Raw genomic sequence first — 24061 nt, 5'->3', positions numbered from 1 at the left:
GGTTTTCACAGCAGCAGCAAACACTTTTCCTCCTGCAGGATTTGAAACTTATGATGCAGAAACAGAGGCCAAGCCCCGCTCCCAGCTCAGGTCATGTGACCAGACGCAGACGTCACATAGCAGAGGTTTGGTGTTTTTTTTTTTTTTATCCCATTTTTATTCCCCATTAGTGCTCACTTAATTTATTTATCCTGGTTGCTGCTCCACCCTCTGCCGATCTGGGGAGAGCCGAAAATGGCTCCATGCTTCCTCCGAGACATGGGCAGTTAGCCAGCCGCTTCTTTTCACCTGACAGGGGAAGCTTCACCGGTAGGACATAGCACGTGGGAGGATCACGCTATTCCAACCAGTTCCCCTCCCTCCGAACAGGCGCCCCTAACGACCAGAGGAGGAACCACATCAGCAACCAGGATATTGCATGTTTTGGTGAAGGGGGTTCCTATATGAAGGAAACCCCTGGGAGGCAATGCAAACTCCACACAGAAAGGCCCTTTAGACGACCCCACCCGGGCGGTGGGCACTCGAGGACATGCGGACGGCCACGCATTCCTTCAGCGCTCACAGCGTCCCAGGTGGGAATCGAACCCAGGACCTTCGAGCTGTGAGGCGACAGCGCTTACCCCTGCACCACCGTACCCCGTTTGGTGGTTATTTTAATCAAGTTCATAAAAGCTTCAATCATAACTTCTGTCTTTCATAATGACAAGTCAAACTTTCTGTTAAGTGATATGTCTTTTTATTGAGGCGCTCGGCTGAGTGGTCTGATTCTGTTTGGAAAAGCAGATGTATGCATGTCACACACACACACACACGGAGCTGCAATGATTAATCGAGTAGTTGTCATTTTGATAATCGATTAATCAGTTTAAGTCATGTCTTTTCTTGAGAAAAATAAATACATTCTCTGATTCCAGCTTCTTAAATGTGAATATTATCTGGTTTCTTTACTCCACTATGACAGTAAACTGACGATCTTTGGGTTGTGGACAAAACTAGACATGTGAGGACATCATGTTGGACTTTGGGAAACACTGATCCACATTTTTCTGACATTTTATAAACCAAACAACTAATCGATGAATCGAGAAAATAATCGACAATGAAAATAGTTACACACACACAGACACTCAGGATGCCAACACAGCAGATGAAGCCACACAACCTAGGTGGTACATGGGAACTTTTGAAAACGGGGTGCGCCAAGTTACACTAATGTTACCGTACACCGGTAAACACAAACACAGCACCCACTATCACCAGCTAGCGAGCAAGCTAACTTACAAGGTGTGTGTAAAACGGACAGTAAAACATTGCGGGACACACTTAATCATTTGCTCGAAAATAGCATCGCCCCCTTGGTCAAACATTCGTTCAAATAGCACTGCTCCTACCATAATGGTCACAGCGAAAGTAGGCGTTCTCTTGAAGAGCAGATTGTTGCCTAGGCGACAGGCAACAGGCTGTTGTAAACACTGGAAATAGCGGCGCACACCAGTGACATCACACACCAAAAGTCCCCAGTTATCCACACGGCGGACAACGGAGATACAATATTATACACAAGTAGGCATGAAACGATAACCGTGATCAAATTCCTGAGGATAACTGTAACGTTTCAAATTTTCATTATCATTAAAACTGTGGTACTGTGATTACAACACTTTGGGGAAAAACATGGTAAATACTAGGGATGTCACAATATATTGTCCCACGATATATCGCGATATCAAAACGTGACAATATGTATCATTGAGATGAAATCTCATATCGCGAGAAAAAGAAGCTGAACACATGGTGGCACTGATCTGCATCTGATTGCATGCTCGCTCTCCTTTTCATTGCTTTGTTTGAACAGACGAGGGACGTTACAGACACGGAGGATGAAAATGGTGAAATGACTCAAATTAGCGTGGAGGATGCCCCCTCAACTTACAAATTCGATCGCAAAAAAATATTGTTCAAATATCGTATCGTTATCGTGAACCTAATATCGTGTATCGTATCGTGAACTGAGTGTATCGTGACACCCCTAGTAAATACTGTCCATCATCAACCAAAGTTGGCAACAGTCTCTCAGATGCAAACGTGCAGCCTTGGAGAAATTATTTCAGTGAGTGTATCCATTATTTTTGAAAAATTTCAGCACATTTGAACAATACCGTGATAATACGGATAACCGTGATAATACTGATAACCGTGATCATTTTGGTCACTATAATCGTGATATGAAATGTTCATATCGTTTCATCTCTATACCCAAGTATATTAAAAACCTCCACCTTGCTTCAGAGCATCAGAGCAGTGTCCAGGGTCCAGCGCTGAATCCTTCACTGCAGTCGCTCCGTTCTGACCCTGACTGCTGTGGCCAGGTGAATTATTTCCCAGGTTTCCGTGCTCAGTCAGCGCTCTCTGAGACGTCACGTGACGAACAGAAAAATCAAAATCCCATGCGAGACTTCTTCTTCTTGGGCTGCGACGACTGCGACGGTCGCCACTGTGAACCCTGGGAAAAGGAGAGCGACTGGGAGAGACTGGTTCTGGGAAAAGTGTCCTGGGACATGTCCGTCCTGAGGCTCCTGTGGAAGCCGGGCTGGGTGGCGGCGAGCTGAGAGGAGGCTGCGAGCGGCAGCCCCGGGTCCTGGCTGCCCTCCTCCAGGAAGTAGCTCTGCTGCTGCAAAGGCTCCTGGGAAAACAAAACACAACCTTCATCATCACAGACATCTTCATCATCACAGACATCAGACCAAAAATAACCCAGAATGTGTCAGTACTAAAAGGTGGCGGCTGGCGGGGCGGTTCACACAGGCTTCACACGCTGGACATGAGCACACAATATCTCTAGTCAATTTGATAATGACATGAAATAGAGGAAAAGCAGCATCTCTTAGCATTTGTGAAGCTGCAACCAGCAAATGTGGGATTTCTTCTGATAAATTACTAAAATGATTAATCGATGATCAAAATAATACTTTTGTCGACTGAGTGTCGTATATTGTTTCATCTCAATATACTGTATATCAACTGTCTGTCTTTAGCCCTAGTCTCTACTCCACAACACTGACTTACTGTGACACAGTCAACTGTCTGTCTTTAGCCCTAGTCTCTACTCCACAACACTGACTTACTGTGACACAGTCATACTGTGACACAGTCATACTGTGACACAGTCAACTGTCTGTCTTTAGCCCTAGTCTCTACTCCACAACACTGACTTACTGTGACACAGTCAACCGTCTGTCTTTAGCCCTAGTCTCTACTCCACAACACTGACTTACTGTGACACAGTCAACTGTCTGTCTTTAGCCCTAGTCTCTACTCCACAACACTGACTTACTGTGACACAGTCAACTGTCTGTCTTTAGCCCTAGTCTCTACTCCACAACACTGACTTACTGTGACACAGTCAACTGTCTGTCTTTAGCCCTAGTCTCTACTCCACAACACTGACTTACTGTGACACAGTCATACTGTGACACAGTCAACTGTCTGTCTTTAGCCCTAGTCTCTACTCCACAACACTGACTTACTGTGACACAGTCAACTGTCTGTCTTTAGCCCTAGTCTCTACTCCACAACACTGACTTACTGTGACACAGTCAACTGTCTGTCTTTAGCCCTAGTCTCTACTCCACAACACTGACTTACTGTGACACAGTCAACTGTCTGTCTTTAGCCCTAGTCTCTACTCCACAACACTGACTTACTGTGACACAGTCATACTGTGACACAGTCAACTGTCTGTCTTTAGCCCTAGTCTCTACTCCACCACACTGACTTACTGTGACACAGTCAACTGTCTGTCTTTAGCCCTAGTCTCTACTCCACAACACTGACTTACTGTGACACAGTCAACTGTCTGTCTTTAGCCCTAGTCTCTACTCCACAACACTGACTTACTGTGACACAGTCATACTGTGACACAGTCAACTGTCTGTCTTTAGCCCTAGTCTCTACTCCACCACACTGACTTACTGTGACACAGTCAACTGTCTGTCTTTAGCCCTAGTCTCTACTCCACCACACTGACTTACTGTGACACAGTCAACTGTCTGTCTTTAGCCCTAGTCTCTACTCCACCACACTGACTTACTGTGACACAGTCAACTGTCTGTCTTTAGCCCTAGTCTCTACTCCACAACACTGACTTACTGTGACACAGTCAACTGTCTGTCTTTAGCCCTAGTCTCTACTCCACAACACTGACTTACTGTGACACAGTCAACTGTCTGTCTTTAGCCCTAGTCTCTACTCCACAACACTGACTTACTGTGACACAGTCAACTGTCTGTCTTTAGCTCTAGTCTCTACTCCACAACACTGACTTACTGTGACACAGTCAACTGTCTGTCTTTAGTCCTAGTCTCTACTCCACCACACTGACTTACTGTGACACAGTCAACTGTCTGTCTTTAGCCCTAGTCTCTACTCCACAACACTGACTTACTGTGACACAGTCAACTGTCTGTCTTTAGCCCTAGTCTCTACTCCACAACACTGACTTACTGTGACACAGTCAACTGTCTGTCTTTAGCCCTAGTCTCTACTCCACAACACTGACTTACTGTGACACAGTCAACTGTCTGTCTTTAGCCCTAGTCTCTACTCCACAACACTGACTTACTGTGACACAGTCAACTGTCTGTCTTTAGCTCTAGTCTCTACTCCACAACACTGACTTACTGTGACACAGTCAACTGTCTGTCTTTAGTCCTAGTCTCTACTCCACAACACTGACTTACTGTGACACAGTCAACTGTCTGTCTTTAGCCCTAGTCTCTACTCCACAACACTGACTTACTGTGACACAGTCAACTGTCTGTCTTTAGCCCTAGTCTCTACTCCACAACACTGACTTACTGTGACACAGTCAACTGTCTGTCTTTAGCCCTAGTCTCTACTCCACAACACTGACTTACTGTGACACAGTCAACTGTCTGTCTTTAGCCCTAGTCTCTACTCCACAACACTGACTTACTGTGACACAGTCAACTGTCTGTCTTTAGCCCTAGTCTCTACTCCACAACACTGACTTACTGTGACACAGTCAACTGTCTGTCTTTAGTCCTAGTCTCTACTCCACAACACTGACTTACTGTGACACAGTCAACTGTCTGTCTTTAGCCCTAGTCTCTACTCCACAACACTGACTTACTGTGACACAGTCTACTCTCTGTCTTTAGCCCTAGTCTCTACTCCACAACACTTAGTTACTGTGACACAGTCAACTGTCTGTCTTTAGTCCTAGTCTCTACTCCACAACACTGACTTACTGTGACACAGTCAACTGTCTGTCTTTAGTCCTAGTCTCTACTCCACCACACTGACTTACTGTGACACAGTCAACTGTCTGTCTTTAGTCCTAGTCTCTACTCCACAACACTGACTTACTGTGACACAGTCAACTGTCTGTCTTTAGTCCTAGTCTCTACTCTTCTCTTATAAAAACATCTCAACCAAACCCAAAACAACAGAACAGAACAGAACAGAACAGAAAAGAACAGAACAGAACAGACTGCGTAGCGTACCTGAGACGCAAACAGAGAACTGAGGTAATCCTGTGATTGGCGCTTGGCCGTCCGCGGCGTCAAAAATGCTGCCGGGGTGGAGCCGGGCAGTGGCGTCTGGGAGAGCGAGCTGCCAGGAGGAGACTGCAGCTTCTGACCGGGCTGGTCCTGCTGCTGCTGAGGCGTAGTGGGCGGTGTCGGGGGCACGAGTGTCTTGGTGCGGGGTGTCCGGGACACGAGTGTCTTGGGGCGGGTTGTCAGGGACACGGGCGTCATGGTGCGGGTTGTCAGGGACACGAGTGTCTTGGTGCGTGGTGTCAGGGACACGGGCGTCATGGTGCGGGTTGTCAGGGACACGAGTGTCTTGGTGCGTGGTGTCAGGGACACGGGCGTCATGGTGCGGGTTGTCAGGGACACGGGCGTCATGGTGCGGGGTGTCAGGGACACAGGCGTCGTGGCAAAAGGCATCAGGGGCACGGGTGTTGTGGCACAAGGCATCAGGGGCACGGGTGTTGTGGCACAAGGCATCAGGGGCACGGGTGTTGTGGCACAAGGCATCAGGGGCACGGGAGTTGTGGCACAAGGCATCAGGGGCACGGGAGTTGTGGCACAAGGCATCAGGGGCACGGGTGTTGTGGCACAAGGCATCAGGGGCACGGGTGTTGTGGCACAAGGCATCAGGGGCACGGGAGTCATGGCACGGGGCGTCAGGGGCACGGGTGTTGTGGCTCTCGGTGTCCCGGGCTCAGACCAGACGTCCAACCGGGACAAGGAGCCTTCGGTGTCCGACCACGCCCCCTGGCTGGTGGCGGAGGACCACCCTGCGGAGTCGGAGAAGTGGTCCAAGTCTGACTGGTAGCTGACGGAGGAGCAGAAGCTGCCGGAGAGCTCCAGGCGGCGGCCAGACCTAGAGGTGGGCGATACGGCAAAAATATATGTAATATAATATAATAAAATATCACATGTGTTGGTTAAAGACTATTTTGCAAGGTACAGAACAGTACATCTAGGGCTATGGACCAAAAATAATATCTGCATTTTTAGGCTGAATGGCAATACATGATAAATATCTATATTTTCTATGAAGTGGGCCAAATGTTACGTTGTGAGTCGAAGCCACATGTGAGATGTCATACGTACTTTTATTAAAGCAAGACTGATCAAAAATAAAATGCAACTAGAACGACCGCACCGCGGATTTATGCCTCCGCCATTAGTTCATTATTGAGTCCAAATCGCCATTTGAGGCAAATTGGAAGAAATTCCGTCAAGTTGCTCCTGAGATGTTGCGTTACAGAGCTTGGAAATTGGGTGTGTGAGGTCACAATGACCTTGAACTTTGACCTTTAACCATCAAAATCTAATCAGTTTATCCTTGAGTCCAAGTCGATGTTTGAGGCAAATTTGATGACACTCCGTCAAGGCATTCCTGAGATATCGCATTAACAAGCTTGAAAATGGCGTTCGAGAGGTCACAGTGACCTTGACCTTTGACCACCAAAATCTAATCAGATCATCCTTGAGTCTAAGTCGATGTTTGAGGCAAATTTGATGAAATTCCGTCAAGTTGTTCCTCAGATATCACGTTAACAAACATCGGACGTACGTACGGACAACCCGGATCCATTATGCCTCCAGCCTGGCTATCGCCGGCGGAGGCATAACGAGAGGGTTTCCTTCCCTGAGTATTGGTGCTTTCACAACGTATTGATAAGTAAGTGCGTAAAGGCAAATAATAGAACAGCTAGAACAGTCTGGTAAGTTCAGAAAATTACATTACTTTTTTCTAATGCAGCCTTTAAAGGAACACTCCGCCCATTTTCAACCAGCTTTGTATCATTAGAACATCAGTAGTATATCAGAAAACTGTAAACTCTTTTGAAGTCTGTCATTTAATTTGACAGTTATTGAGTGTTAAAGTGTGGACCAGTGACATCACTGGTCCACACTAACTCAAACGAATAACTCATTAACTCAAATCAACTCTCAATAACTGTCAAACTAGATGACGGTTTTGAAGTCATTCATCTAGTTTGACAGTTATTGAGAGTTGATTTGAGTTAATGAGTTATTAATTTGAGTTAGTGTGGACCAGTGATGTCACTGGTCCACACTTTAACACTCAATAACTGTCAAACTACATGACAGACCTCAAAACAGTTTACAGTTTTCTGATATACTACTGATGTTCTAATGATACAAAGCTGGTTGAAAATGGGCAGAGTGTTCCTTTAAGACAACAATTATGCCGATAATTATCAGGATATCAGGATATCCAAAATCTAAGATGATATCTAGTCTCAAATCACGATCTTGATATAATATCTCCATATTGCCCGGCCCTAGACGGACCTCTTGGCTTCCTCCTTCTGCCGCCTCCTCTTGCTCCTCAGCGCCTCCACCTTCTGATGGCGGTTGAGGCCCAGATGCTCCTCCCACCAGCTCCTCCAGGCTTGGTCGCTGTGCCAGCCCGCGACCAGGCGCCGGCTGAGCGGGTCGGACCAGGCCGAGGGCTCCACAGGCTGGGGCAGAGGCAGCGTCTCCAGCGGGGGAAGGGGGGTGGTGTGGTGGACCAGCGGAGAGCCGCGGGCCGCGCACTCCCTCACAGCCTGCCTCACGCCCCGCACGCGCTCCTCCTCCCCCGGGTCCCTCACAGCCTGCCTCACGCCCCGCACACGCTCCTCCTCCCCCGGGTCCCGCTGCCCTCCGCTGTCAGACACATCCAGGATCTGTTTGGAACAAAGGTTGTCATCATTCATTGAAAACTGACCAAATTACGAAAGTAGGTGTGAAAATGTTTTTGTTGTGTTGTGTTAACTGAAACGAGGCTTTACAAAAAAAACTAACTGCAATTTTATTGTGCGTTTACAAAAACAACGAAAATAAACAAAAATGATAGAGAATGTCTTTAGTTTTCGTCATCGTCAATTGATTTCACATAAGCCTACAGTATTTTGGGTGGATCCTGGTTAACACATTGAGTGCCAGCCATTTTTTCAATCCTGTAGGTAAGTTGTGCCAGGTTTTTTTGTTGAGGATTCTGGCTCATTTTACAAGAGCCGAGGATTATTTTCTGTTAAGAATTCGTGAACACCAATCATCTAAAAATAACTAATAGAATGTGTGCTTTCTCTGTCTAAAAGAGTTAGTTTGCAGAGTTAGTAGTTATGTAGATATTAGCCGTTGAGTACAGCATGGTTTCAGAGATTTTCAGAGAGTTTGGAGATAAATGGATTTTTAGAACCACCTCACGTGCCTGTGATTATGGGTGCCCTTGTCTCCCACTCTGTGCGCGCTCTCTCTCTCTCTCTCTCTCTCTCTCTCTCTCTCTCTCTCTCTCTCTCTCTGAGTGTGTGTGTGTCTCCAAACTCCTCCCTCCGTCTGTGCTGCGGAGTGCTCTGCTGCTGGAAGTTTGAGCAGCGAGTTAGAGCAGCCTCTCTCCCTGGCAGCGAGTGTGGATAGGTCTCACTGTCTCTTGGGTTTGATAGCCCCGATGAAGCCCCGTGCGACTCTAGGCTTTATGCTGCTCACCCAGTCCATTTCTGGAACCCCCCACCGCAGCAGCGCGAAGCGTCCCCGCCTACAGTATGAGAATGAGGCTTGTTCGTTTCTGACTGTAAAATCGCCAAGCCATTTCCGCGGGAGGCGGCTGCTTTTGGTCCACGGGTCCCGTGGCTGTGGCTTTCTCTCTGTCTCTGTCTGGAGAGAACTGTCGCCACTTAGTGGTCGGTAAAATAGATTATACACATTCTCTTCCTCCGATAGTGATATAGAAGACGTAAAAGGGGTTGATTGATGTCCCACCGTCAAAAAAAAAAAATGTTTATGTAAGACGAGATAGCTCGTCTATGGCACTTAACCGTTGGATTATGTAAGACGAGATATCTCGGCTATGGCACTCAACGTGTTAATAACACAAACACACTGATACACATCTTTTAAGGATGGTTGTTCATCTGTCCGGAAAAAAAAAAAAAAATCACACCCAGGTGTTGAAGTAAGCTGTGCAGGTTTGCACAGGTCGGACCCTTCCGCCCCACGCTCCTCTCATTGGCATTGTGTGTATGTGTGTGTGTTTTCTGTCTCCACTCTGCCTCCTTGTAGAGCCGGGGGGAGGGGCCTAGGCTACATTTAGGCTCACTGCTCAAATCACGTGCTCACATCTCAGCCGTAACGGACAGACACGTATATCACTTTAAATACACTAACACACTAACACTAACACACTAACACTAACACTAACACTGAAACTAATAAACACTCAACTAAAACTAAGGCCTTGGCCACACTGATCCGTCAGAAAATGGACAGAACGGATAGACGGATAGATTTATGTCTGTTGCATGTACAAGTAACCTACTTGTACAGCAGGTGGCGGTAAGCACCTTGAAGGTGTCAGCGACCCGCCTATAAACCGAGAGAAGAAGAAAGCTGGCGTCAGCTAGCTGTTAGCTCTGTGCGCTACGTTACTTATGTGGCAATAAAATGCCACCGAATGACCAGATTAGATGGTGAAATCAGACGGTGACACTGACTATCACATTGTACAACAGCGGGATGGTGTACACAGCATTAATTCTAGCCTCCTTCACTGCCTCGGCCGCCATCTTCTTTGAAAAGTTGAAACAAATCTCGGAACGCCTCCTCTCGAGACCTTGACTCTGATTGGCTAAACGGACAGTGACTATCCGACCATCCGATACGTCCATCCAGAAAAAGTTCATCCCTCTTCAACTTTCTGTCCATCAAAACGTATGCAAATTTTCTGGATGCGTACGCTTCTGAGTGCTCCACGGACAGTCGGACAGCTGTCATTGAAAATGAATGGAAGTGAACAGAGAAATGAACGCACACGGACAGACACCACGGATCAGTGTGGCCAAGGCCTAAGTCTGTGCAGTCAGACCATGGAGCTGGGGGCGGGGCCTAAGCCAAATGACGTTCTCGGTGCACACATCTCCCCTACAAACACACCCCATAAACACACATTGTCACTTATAGAAGTGGCTGCACTGCTTAAAAATAACTCAAATAAACTAGCAAGCCCGCTTTAAAAATGCATTAAAACTAAACTGAAATTGATAAAAAAAAAAAAAAAAAATGGCAGCAAAAATAAAAACGAATGAAAAACACAAAAGTATAATAACCTTGGTTGGGACGGTGGGGTGCTGCAGGCAGCGGGGGCGGGGCTTGTCGTCGCGGCTCTTCTGCATCAGTTTCTGGAGCCAACGTTTCCACGCGGCGAGAGCTCCGTCGCTCAGCTTGGCTGGACTCTCTCGTCTCTGGGAGCGGTCGGTGCGACTCGACCCATCAACATTTTCCTCCACGCGCTGACGACCGCCAGTGTCCCCCGTCATGTTGGTCTCTCCCACCTCCGTCTCCAGTAAACTGCTCTCCAGTTCTGGCTCGTCGTTGACAACAACCTGAAGTAGGGGTGTAAGAAAAAAATCAATAAAATCGAATCACAGATATGAGTCCAGCCCCCCCTGTCACTTTGCCACCGGGCTTCACGGCATGCGTCACTTAAAGTACTTGCTTACTCTTGCTAACTACATTGTGCACCGCTACACTGTAACTCATACTTCATTTGATGCCTATTCATAGCTTTCAAGGGGCGTTACGTGCTGCCGGGAACGCCCACCTGGCGGTCAAAAAAAAAACTTGCCAGCCGTGTCGACTAGTTTCTCACGCTGTTTGTTCAGCCAAAGTGCCGGATAGCCTACCTGTTGTGCTATCGGTTGCACTAAACCGACGAGGAGACACGCCTGGCTTGTGCTTTCACAGAATCCCGTCGGAGAAAGGAGGAGGTTGTGGATTTGTGCGACGTGGTTCAGTCGCTGGGCAGGGGAAATGCAAATAGCTTTTTTTCTACCATCAAAGTACACACGTCTTTGCTCTTTGCGGCCAACATTTCATCAAAGGTAAGCTCAAGTAACGTTAACGGGGTATTAATCATTATTGTAACGTTATTTGACGAAATTCACTGCCTATTTTGTTAAGTGCTACATCTTACTCACTGGGTGAATGGTGTATGTTCCTTTAAAGTCGAAGTGAACCGGAGGCGAATGCAATAGCACGAGCGTCGGAGACTGAAAACAAAATGAGAGGCGGACCATATACGTGTCGATGATTTGATTTGACAAATCTTGTCGACTGGCTTTGGCATTGGTCAATCATGGCGTGTTCCACCCCCAAATCGAGTGGGATTCAGCGTGTTGTCGTGCTACGCGAGTGGGATCCGCGGAGTACCAGGCAGCCAGCTGCTTCGTGCGGAGCGAGCGGACAATCCGATGCATAGGTGCTGCCTGCCCGCCTGGAATCTCCGAGGGCAGACCCCTGACTACCACGCTCTCAAGTGCACGCCTTTTACGCTATTTCTGTAAATACGATATTCCTGGAATGCGCGTTTTAACGAGCCAGTTACATTTCTTTGCATTCTTAGAGATTATAGTTTTCGATTTTTGTTCATGTTTCATGCAATTGGCCAAGTTAGTAATTTGTTTATGGGATAGGAATTCTGCCAGATGAGAGGCACTAGGCGCCATTTTCTACTTCATTTGGAAGAGAAAATTATCCTGAAATGAAGATTTGATTGACAGCTGCATGTCGTGATATGATTGGTTCAAATGGGGTATAAATTTGATAGTACTAGGTGATGTCAGCAAACTGTAGATTAGTGTTATCAATGAAATCTTGAAAAATGAACTTTTGATGTGAAAAAGTGTGAAAAACTAAAGGAATTAGATTTTTGTGATTCTTTTTGCATACATCATTAAATAGGTGCACTGCATACCCAGATATTTGAACTAAAAGAAAAGAAAAGTAATTTTTGGGTTCAGCTCGACTTTAAGACACTGTGTACTGCGCATGTGCAGGAGAGCGGTGAGTTAGTTGTTGTCAAGATGGAGGCCGCAGTGGTTGTATGCTATGTCAACCTGAAGTTTCACTAAAGACGTTAAACGTGTTAACAGTTGTCGTTATTCCATCAACAATTTAACTCAACAATAAATTCATGTAAATTCACTGCCTATTTAACTGACTGTAAATTCATATTTTATGCCTACTGAACACTCCTCCACTCGTGTGTATATTGGACTGCACTTACAATGTTGTCATTGTCTTTTTGTTGTTATCTTATTTCTTGATCTCTGAATATTGACATGACTGCTACGCCGCATAATGACGCTAAGACAAATTCCTCGTATGCAATCTTGCTACTGTGGCAAAAAAAGTGATTCTGATTCTGATACACGCGAGTATCGCAATATTATATTTTGGGTAATACTTTACAATAAGGGTCACTAAATTAACAGTTAGTTAATGCTTAACTAACCCTTAGTTAATGCTTATTAACTCTAACCATTACCTAACCCTAAACTATTAAGTAATGCATACATTAATACCTAGTTAACGTGAACACCATTAGTCAGATTACTAGGCACATTAGTTAACGGTTAATAAAGGGTTAGTTCATTATTAGGCATGAACTAACCCTTTATTAACCGGCTGGGCTGAGGATCAGCAGCTCTAAATCTGAGGCCATGGTGGTTCTCAGCAGGAAACCAGTGGATTGTCTCCTCCAGGTAGGGAATGAGTCCCAAGTGAAGGAGTTCAAGTATCTCGGGGTCTTGTTCTCGAGTGAGGAGACGATGGAGCGGGAGATGGGCCAGAGAATCGGAGCAGCGGGAGCGGCACCATTGCGACGAAGAAAGAGCTGAGCCAGAAGGCAAAGCTCTCGATCTACCGGTCGATCTTGGTTCCTACCCTCACCTCTGGTCATGAAGGATGGGTCAAACAAGATCACGGATACTAGGGCCGAAACGGGTTTTCTCAGGAGGGTGGCTGGCATCTCCGTTAGAGACGAGGTGAGAAGCTCAGTCATCTGTGAGGGACTTGGAGTTTTTGCATAGAAAGGAGCCAGTTGAGGTGGCTCGGGCATCTAGTAAGGATGCCACCTGGTCCCCTCACTAGGGAGGTGTTCCAGGCACGTCCAGCTGGGAGGAGACCACGGGGCAGAGTGAGGGCTAGGTGGAGAGATGATATCTCCACGCTGGCCTGGGCACACCTCAGGATCGCCCAGTCAGAGCTGGCTGATGTGACCTGGGAAAGAGAAGTTTGGGGTGTCCAGCTGGAACTGCTACCTCTGCGACCTGATCCTGGATAAGCGGTTGAAGATGGATCGATGGATAAGCCATAATTCACTGACCCTTTAAAAAAAATCTGATTTACCCCCCATTTTCTCCCCAATTGTACTTGGCCAATTTATCCCCCCTGCTGCCCCGGTCGCTGCTCCACCCTCTGCCAATCTGGGGAGAGCTGTAGACTAGCACCATGCTTCCTCCGACACATGCGCAGTTGCCAGCTGCTTCTTCTCACCTGACAGCGGGGACTCCGGGGAGCTTCAATTTAATGACCATTATTGTAAAGTGTTGCCATATTTGGTGATCTTGTTATTAGAGCTGTGCATCTTCACTGATCTCACGATTCGATACGATTCGATTATACAAGTCTACGATTCGATTTGATTCGATTATACGATGCATCTCGATGCATCTTAACTCATTCACCGCCAAAGACGTCTTTGACGTGTTATCAGAAATAGCCCTCCACGCCAAAGATGTGTTTGACGTGTTTTTGTTTTTATTAGTGCAGCGCGTAGTTCAAACACTTCCCCAGCCTGTGACATGGTATCAGGTCCCTGGCATCTAAAAGACAAGCCGACAACACGTGAACAAACACATACCGCAGCTGTTGTTTTGAAATTGAGCAGGAGGAAAAACAGAAAACGGATAAACGCTTCCTTGTGCAGAGAGGAGAAACGCCATTGAAACGCCCCTCGGCGCGCTGCACGAGCTGGTCGCCTTCCTGTGTGCCAGCCGGGAGAAAACGGGAGAAAGTAATCCAGAGATGTGTTTGATCATCGGAGGAATGAGGAAATGATCGATCAGTTTGACGGGTAATCCAGAGGGCGGTGAGGACGTGTTGAATAGCCGAGGGGAAAACGGGAACGATCAAATAGCAGGGAGGATAGGACAGGGAGACATGGACGAGGACGGGTGGACCAGAACAAAACAAAATAAACACACGAACAGCTAACAAGGCAGAAGCGGCAGTCACAGCAGCAGACGCCAGCAGTACTCAGACCCGGAAACAACGTAACGAAGATAAAAGGGGGATCGTGTGTGTGTGTGTGTGTGTGTGTGTGTGTCTGTCTGTCTGTCTGTCTGTCTGTCGGTCGGTGTGTCTGTCTGTCTGTCTGTCTGTCTGTCTGTCTGTCTGTCGGTGTGTCTGTCTGTCTGTCTGTCTGTCTGTCTGTCTGTCTGCACACTCACTCACACTGAGTAAACTGTATTGTTGAATGTAAAAAAAAAAGCACTTCATGTGTATATATATATATATATATATATATATATTTTTTTTTTTTTGTCATTTGTGTCATAACGAATAATATTTACATGTCTGATGTCAATACAGTTAAAAATAAAAGAATTGAGAGCGAGTTCTGCCTGAGATTGTGCCCTTTACAAAAATTGCCTTTTCTCCTGTTTATCTTCTCAGGGAGACCTTTTGGGTGAAAACAGGGTGTATATAAATGGCTATAAGTAGAGTACAGAACATGCTAAAAGCTCACTTTTTTTTCCCTGGTGAACCCAGAGACGTACATCTTCATTTTGAGGTATTGCAAATCACTTTGGTGCTAATAGATAATTTAGTGTGGGTCTTGAAAGATGACCAACAATTATGAAAATCTTTGGCCTGTGCTAAATATTGGCAGTCCTAAACTGGCCATGAATGAGTTAAATCGATGCATCACTTTTTCCGCAATACATGATTTATTTTTTCTCACTTTCTTTTTTCTCACTGTGTGGCTACATTTAAAATAAAAGTGCATTTGGAATTGCATTGTATTATGATCCATAATTAAAATAAACAACTGCATGTACTTACATTCTATTTTATTTGATTATATATATATATATATTTTTTTAAATAATCGATTTTTGATATTTGTTAATCGATTCAGAATCGTCCTATTAAGCATCGCGATGCATCTCTGAATCGATTATTTTCGGCAGCTCTAATTGTTATTGATTCTCAAAAACAAAACAAAAAATATTTGTAATTACGGTAATAGTTTACACGCAAAGACTTGTGGCAGTGGTTCATTCATCTGCTGGATAGCAATGTTGTATCTTAAGGCATTTGACTCTGCCACTCCATATCTTTACTATATGGTGCTGTGTTCTTTATACTATGACAGTTCTCCAATTTTTTTTTTTTTAAAGCAATATATTATCTTCTTGCTTCCAGTATTGCAATATAATGAATCGTAACCCATGTATTGTAATACGTATCATATCGCCAGATTCTTGCAAAACACAGCCCTAACCTGCAGTCCCAAAAGCTTGACGCTGCGACGCTTCCCTTCCGACTCCGAGTCCTCTGAGGAAGAATACGTGTTTCTTCTGCTTCGTCTGGAGGTCTGTCCACCGCTCAGAGACCCGCACTCGCTCTCTTGTGTTTCAGGTATGAAGATCTGCAAGCTCGCTCCCTGAGTCGGCCCGATGACGTCCTCCTCCTCGCTGGACGTGTCCGATACCAAGCGCTCCTCCTGTCTGGACGTGTCCGATATCAAGCGCTCCTCCTGTCTGGACGTGTCCGATATCAAGCGCTCCTCCTGTCTGGACGTGTCCGATATCAAGCGCTCCTCCTGTCTGGATGTGTCCGATATCAAGCGCTCCTCCCGCCCCGTCGAGCGGGTGGAGTCCCCGTGCGCCGGCTCATGCTGCAGGATCTGGTAGAAGATGTCTCCTGCCTCCGTCAGCTGAAGCACACACATACACTCCTCTCCTCCTACTCTCTGGGGGATACATGTGAGACCTGGCAACAGACAAAAAGGGTTAACTCAGTGGAACCCACCCATAGTGATGACGGTGATAGTGATCCCCCGCTTCTGGATCAAAAAGCTTGGTACAGAATTTATTCCTATTCATGCCGTTTAAATAATTTTCCCGTATTGGTCCGAATATAAGACAACCCTGATTATAAGACTACCCGCTTTTTCAGGAGTCTTAAAAAAAAAGATTATTATAATAAAACACATTGTTTTTAAATGCCTCCTCACGCGCAGTGGTCATCAGTGATGTCATAAGAGAAAGTGAGGCCGCACAGCGGACGAGCTGCAGGGCGGGCGAGGCCGCGCAGCAGGGTCAGCTCGCTAGCTGCGTGGGCGAGCCTCGGAATCGAGCGCACGAGATGCCTCGTTATAATAAAATAAGTGGTGATGACAAAAGCTATGAGCCAACTTGCACGTTTCACCATCTGCTCTGTAGTTTCATGTCTCTTCTCTTCTCGCTCGCTCTCTCAACAGTCACGGGCACGGCTGTATCTATCAGTTCCATGAGGTGACATAAGGGTCCCACACAAGACCGACCCCCCTCTCCAAACACCCCAATCCAAAACAAAATCATTCCTCTTTACTTTTTACAATGATGGAATGATCAGTTAGGTTACTACAATAATCATGCCTACTTTTGATTTGGATAATTAGACATACTTTTATCAATTTCCGCCAAATTGTGGAAAATTGGGCAATATTCCCTGTTTTACACTTGATTCCATTTTTATTACCAAATTCCATGATTGAGTCAATTTTCTCCGTTTTGCAGAAATCATGTGGACCTAAACACGGGTCAACCTTGGTCATTGGTTGGAAAGTGGTATTAAGAGGGTTTGCAACCCTGTGCAGAAACCCTCACAAACACACTGCGAGAGTGAAAAAAGCAGATACAAAGGCAGACACAAAACCACACAGAAATCCTTCTCACACACACACACACATGCACACGCACACACACGCACACTATTCAGGGTGTCTCACCTGCTGCGGGCAGGGCCAGTCTGCTGTGAGCCACGTCCCGGCGGTGAGGGATCTGCACAGGGAGGAGCTGCAGACTGTCTGAGGGTCTGAGCAGGCTCTGAGGAGCACCAGCACTCACACAGGCCTCCAGTCTGCCACCTGCATGCGCGCACACACACACACGCACGCACGCACATGCATGCACACACACACACACACACACACGCACACACAAGCACGCACGCACACACACACACACACACACGCACACACACACACACATGCACACACACACACACATGCATACACAGTAGTAGTATCAGTATCATGAAAATAAATGAAACGTTAAAATAAATCTGCTCAGGAGGCACTCATTTCAACTCTTTCACTCAATTTCTTATTTTGTAATGTTATATTCTTCTTCAAAATGTAGGTTATCATCCATGCATTACATCATATGCTATAGTTTTCCCTTGCAGTTTTCTAAGCAAAAATGCTGTAGTCGCCTCCATTAACTGACCTGAATACTGAAGCATGGTGATCTCTTGAGAACTCTGGGAGCCCAGCAGAACCTTGGTGGTATTAGCCCCGCCCACCACAGACGAGGAGGCGGGGCCAGGAAGGACGTGGGCAAACATGGGCGGGAACTTCATCATGTGATCCCACTTGAGCATGGGCATGCAGGGGAAGCGCTCGTCCACGATGTAAGCCGAGTACTGTGAGAGACATGATGTAAGCCGAGTACTGTGAGAGACATGATGTAAGCCGAGTACTGTGAGAGACATGATGTAAGCAGAGTACTGTGAGAGACATGATGTAAGCAGAGTACTGTGAGAGACATGATGTAAGCAGAGTACTGTGAGAGACATGATGTAAGCTGAGTACTGTGAGAGACATGATGTAAGCAGAGTACTGTGAGAGACATGATGTAAGCAGAGTACTGTGAGAGACATGATGTAAGCCGAGTACTGTGAGAGACATGATGTAAGCAGAGTACTGTGAGAGACATGATGTAAGCTGAGTACTGTGAGAGACATGATGTAAGCTGAGTACTGTGAGAGACATGATGTAAGCTGAGTACTGTGAGAGACATGATGTAAGCAGAGTACTGTGAGAGACATGATGTAAGCTGAGTACTGTGAGAGACATGATGTAAGCTGAGTACTGTGAGAGACATGATGTAAGCTGAGTACTGTGAGAGACATGATGTAAGCCGAGTACTGAGAGGGACATGATGTAAGCAGAGTACTGCGAGAGACATGATGTAAGCCGAGTACTGCGAGAGACATGATGTAAGCCGAGTACTGTGAGAGACATGATGTTAGCAGAGTACTGTGAGAGACATGATGTAAGCCGAGTACTGTGAGAGACATGATGTAAGCTGAGTACTGTGAGAGACATGATGTAAGCCGAGTACTGTGAGAGACATGATGTAAGCTGAGTACTGTGAGAGACATGATGTAAGCTGAGTACTGTGAGAGACATGATGTAAGCAGAGTACTGTGAGAGACATGATGTAAGCAGAGTACTGTGAGAGACATGATGTAAGCCGAGTACTGTGAGAGACATGATGTAAGCAGAGTACTGTGAGAGACATGATGTAAGCCGAGTACTGTGAGAGACATGATGTAAGCCGAGTACTGTGAGAGACATGATGTAAGCAGAGTACTGTGAGAGACATGATGTAAGCAGAGTACTGTGAGAGACATGATGTAAGCCGAGTACTGTGAGAGACATGATGTAAGCCGAGTACTGTGAGAGACATGATGTAAGCAGAGTACTGTGAGAGACATGATGTAAGCTGAGTACTGTGAGAGACATGGTGTAAGCAGAGTACTGTGAGAGACATGATGTAAGCCGAGTACTGTGAGAGACATGATGTAAGCAGAGTACTGTGAGAGACATGATGTAAGCCGAGTACTGAGAGGGACATGATGTAAGCAGAGTACTGCGAGAGACATGATGTAAGCCGAGTACTGCGAGAGACATGATGTAAGCCGAGTACTGTGAGAGACATGATGTTAGCAGAGTACTGTGAGAGACATGATGTAAGCCGAGTACTGTGAGAGACATGATGTAAGCTGAGTACTGTGAGAGACATGATGTAAGCCGAGTACTGTGAGAGACATGATGTAAGCTGAGTACTGTGAGAGACATGATGTAAGCTGAGTAATGTGAGAGACATGATGTAAGCAGAGTACTGTGAGAGACATGATGTAAGCAGAGTACTGTGAGAGACATGATGTAAGCCGAGTACTGTGAGAGACATGATGTAAGCAGAGTACTGTGAGAGACATGATGTAAGCCGAGTACTGTGAGAGACATGATGTAAGCAGAGTACTGAGAGGGACATGATGTAAGCAGAGTACTGTGAGAGACATGATGTAAGCAGAGTACTGTGAGAGACATGATGTAAGCAGAGTACTGTGAGAGACATGATGTAAGCAGAGTACTGAGAGGGACATGATGTAAGCCGAGTATTGTGAGAGACATGATGTAAGCAGAGTACTGTGAGAGACATGATGTAAGCCGAGTACTGCGAGAGCAGGGCCCGAAATTAGAGCCCGCCACCCGCCAATGGCGGGCATATTTCAGCTTTGGCGAGTTAGGTTTGGCGTCTATCCGCCACGTGGCGGGTCGCAAAATAGTCGTCATGTAATATTAAAACTGTGTGTAGCCGCCTGTGTCCACCAAACGTCTTTTTCCGACTGTTAAACGCTGGGAGTGCGCTGCGGAGCACTGATCCCAGCCACAATATACAAGGAAGCAGTCTGAAATTAACGTTAGTTCAGTGCAGTAGTATAACATGAGTGCTTCCTGAGGCTGTTTCATTCTAGCTCTCGCGTATAGGCTACCAGACTCTGGAATGAAATGCAGTCTCAGTTTAGCGGAGGTAAATTGACAGCCGAACGTCGGGCGAATCAATCAATCAATGAATCAATCGCTCGCACTTGTTGCCGACACTACTCGTATGATACAGTATATATGAGGAGATAATAGTTATCATGTGTGTTTTGGTGCGCAGCTGGCTAATAGGCTACCAAACATGACTGGAGTGGAATGGAATGCAGTCGTCAATTTAGCGGAGGTAAAAAGCATCTTTTAACCTCTGCTAAATTGACAGCCTACATCGGGCGAATTAATCAATGAATCAATCGCTCGCACTTGTTGCCGACACTACTCGTATGATACAGTATATATGAGGAGATAATAGTTATCATGTGTGTTTTGGTGCGCAGCTGGCTAATAGGCTACCAAACATGACTGGAGTGGAATGGAATGCAGTCGTCAATTTAGCGGAGGTAAAAAGCATCTTTTAACCTCTGCTAAATTGACAGCCTACATCGGGCGAATTAATCAATGAATCAATCGCTCGCACTTGTTGCCGACACCACTCGTATGATACAGTATATATGAGGAGATAATAGTTATGTGTGTTTTGGTGCGCAGCTGGCACGAGTGCTTTGTGAGGCTGTTTCATTCTGGCTCTGCCTTATATAGGCTACCAAACATGACTGGAGTGGAATGGAATGCAGTCGTCACTTTAGCGGAGGTAAAAAGCGTCTTTTAACCTCTGCCAGCCTACATCGGGCGAATTACCGTAAATTTCGGACTATAAGCCGCAGCTTTTTCCCCGTTTTTTGGCCCTGCGGCTTATATAACGGTGCGGCTTATCTATGGATTTTTTCAGGAAAAAAAAAAAAAAAAAATCTCTCTTCTTTAGCACTCTTTCTAACTATAAATCCACTTCTCTTTTAATTTCCTCTCTTGCCCTCTTTTCACCACACCGCGGACACTGTGTGCACTGTAAAAAAAAACAAAGGTGGTGTTGTGTTATGTTGTTTTGTTGAAATGTTAATAAATGGGAGCTTCCTCAAACAGCCATCTCTTTCCCGACAATCCCCTCTGTGCATGAACCCTTACATATGGTAATTAAACATTAAAACACAATAAAAAAAATAAAAAAAATAAAAAAAAACATTAAAACACCTGCGGCTTATAGTCCGGTGCGGCTTATATATGTAACAAACAGGCAATTTTGCTGCTGCGGCTTATACTCCGGTGCGGCTTATAGTGCGGAAATTACGGTAATCAATGAATCAATCGCTCGCGCTTGTTGCCGAGCTATGATGAGGAGATGAATCAAAATGCTTACCCACCAATAAAGCCGGAGCGGAGAACGAGTGCAGGAGAGCTAACGCAGGTGCCAGGTGTGAGTGGGAGAGAAAGGTGTGTAGCCCAAGTTGTGCGCTGTGCACTGAGACTGTCGCAGTTATTACTTTTAGCTGCGTTGTTTTTTTTTACAACAATTTAAGCTCAAGATTGACTTGACATGTATTGAGTAATCAATCATCAATCAATATATTAAAATAATTTGCTTCAAATTTTACTCTGGCCTCGTATTTAAGTGTGTATTCTTCAACGTAATACCTTATCTACTTGAAATGTACTGAAAAAAATGGATATATATGGATATATGTGACACAAAAATGTGTTTTTTTTTTGGCCGGTAAGAAATATGCTTGGCGGGTAGATGTTTTCCATCTACCCGCCACTGGCCGGTGGGTCAAAAAGTTAATTTCGGGCCCTGTGCGAGAGACAGAGTGCTTTTCTGATTCAATGCATTGAAGAATTCTTCCCGGAATCTGTTTTACTGACTGAGCTGTTAAGATTACTGACAGGATGTACAGTATGTATTAAAGTCGAGCTGAACCCTAAAATCACTTTTCTTTTCTTTTAGTTCAAATACCTGGGTATGCAGTGCAAGATTTCCTTGATAACAGTAATCTACAGTTTACTGACGTCACCTAATACTATCAAATTTCTACCGCATTTCAACCAATCATATCACGACATGGCAGCTGTCAATCAAATCTTCATTTCAGGATAATTTTCTCTTCCAAATGAAGGAGAAAATGGCGCCTAGTGCCTGTCATCTGGCAGAATTCCTATACCATAAACTAACTACTAACATGGCCAATTGTATGAAACATGAACAACAAAAAACAAAAACGGTACTGTCAAGAATGCAAAGAAATGTAAGTGGCTCGTTAAAACTCGCTTTCCAGGAATATTGTATTTACCGCAATAGCGATAATGCCGCGCGACTGAAAGCCTGGTTGTCAGGGGTCGCCCCTCGGAGATTCCAGGCGGGCGGGCAGCACCCATGCATCGGAATGTCCGCTCGTTCCGCATGAAGCAGCTGGCTGCCTGGTACTCTGCGGATCCCACTCGCGTAGCACGATAACACGCTGAATCCCACTTGATTTGGGGGTGGAACACGCCAGGATAGGCCAAAGCCAGTCACCAGAATTGTCAAATCAAATCATCGACACCATATATGGTCCGCCTCTCAACCATGTCATCTCAGACAAGATTTGTTTGAGTCTCCGACGCTCGCGCTATTGCATTCGCCTCCGGTTCACTTCGACTTTAAGACTACTGACAGGATGTACAGGATGTATTAAGACTACTGACAGGATGTACAGGATGTATTAAGACTACTGACAGGATGTACAGGATGTATTAAGACTAGGGGTGTCACAATATATCGTCCCACGAAATTTCGCGATAGTAAAACGTCACGATATGTATCGTTGAGATGAAATCTCATATCGTGATTTTTTTTTTTTTTTTTTCCAAAAATAGACAAAGAAACGTCTTTGTTTGTTGAAGTTCAATGTGTGGAAAGTAGTTCAGTTGAACAAGTCTCTGAAGAGACACATGAGAAGTTATACAGGAGAGAAACCATTCAATTGAGTTTCTGGCAAAACTGTTTACTTGACAGGAAAAATTGAAGATGCATAAAAAATAGACTAAGAAAAGTCTTGTTGTTTGAGTTTGAAGAAAAACTGAAGATGCATAATGAGAATTTATACTGCTGAGAAACCTTTTAGTTCAAAGTACGGTAAATCTAAGTGATGGTGTAACTCATTCTATTTCAAGATAAGCCTTAATTCCAATCTCATGTTTTTTCTAGTTGTTATTGTAATAACAATTTCCCACAACAGCATGTTTTGTATTTGTGCATTTCAAATAAAATACTACTTTTCCAGTCATATATTGTCATTATTCAAGTTAAAAAAAATATTGTTAAAATCGTATCGTATCGTATCGTTATCGTAAACCCAGTATCGTGATACGTATCGTATCGTGAACTGAGTGTATCGTGACACCCCTAATTAAGACTACTGACAGGATGTACAGGATGTATTAAGACTACTGACAGGATGTACAGGATGTATTAAGACTACTGACAGGATGTACAGGATGTATTAAGACTACTGACAGGATGTATTAAGACTACTGACAGGATGTATTAAGACTACTGACAGGATGTATTAAGACTACTGACAGGATGTATTAAGACTACTGACAGGATGTACAGTATGTATTAAGACTACTGACAGGATGTTCATGATGTATTAAGACTACTGACAGGATGTACAGGATGTATTAAGACTACTGACAGGATGTACAGGATGTATTAAGACTACTGACAGGATGTACAGGATGTATTAAGACTACTGACAGGATGTACAGGATGTATTAAGACTAGGGCTGGGTAAAAAAAAAATCGATTCTCCGATTTTGAATAGATTTTTATTTTAATCCTTTGATATCGATTCATATGTCCAGAGATTGATTTTTTTATTTCCATTTATTTTTTATTATTATTATTTTTTAATAAACATAG

General features: G+C 45.1%; 1 protein-coding gene across 1 annotated transcript in view; it reads right to left on the bottom strand.

Annotated features, from left to right (window-relative positions):
- Nucleotides 1–1290: 1290 nt before the first annotated feature.
- The window catches only part of taf1c (TATA-box binding protein associated factor, RNA polymerase I subunit C), a 56940-nt gene continuing 34169 nt past the window's right edge, over nucleotides 1291–24061 (bottom strand). The window contains exons 12-18 of the mRNA XM_083641166.1: nucleotides 17885–18080; nucleotides 17386–17523; nucleotides 15895–16385; nucleotides 10652–10927; nucleotides 7857–8233; nucleotides 5526–6411; nucleotides 1291–2683 (exon numbers count right to left, since the gene is read on the bottom strand). Of these exons, the coding sequence (XP_083497292.1) occupies nucleotides 2438–2683; nucleotides 5526–6411; nucleotides 7857–8233; nucleotides 10652–10927; nucleotides 15895–16385; nucleotides 17386–17523; nucleotides 17885–18080 (2610 nt within the window). The 3' untranslated portion in view covers nucleotides 1291–2437. The remainder of the gene's footprint in view (nucleotides 2684–5525; nucleotides 6412–7856; nucleotides 8234–10651; nucleotides 10928–15894; nucleotides 16386–17385; nucleotides 17524–17884; nucleotides 18081–24061) is intronic.

This window comes from Poromitra crassiceps (genome assembly GCF_964638095.1).
Source record: "Poromitra crassiceps genome assembly, chromosome: 8".
Taxonomy (NCBI): domain Eukaryota; kingdom Metazoa; phylum Chordata; class Actinopteri; order Beryciformes; family Melamphaidae; genus Poromitra; species Poromitra crassiceps.
Note: the sequence above shows the minus strand (reverse complement) of the source record. Positions and strands in the feature narration are given on the sequence as shown.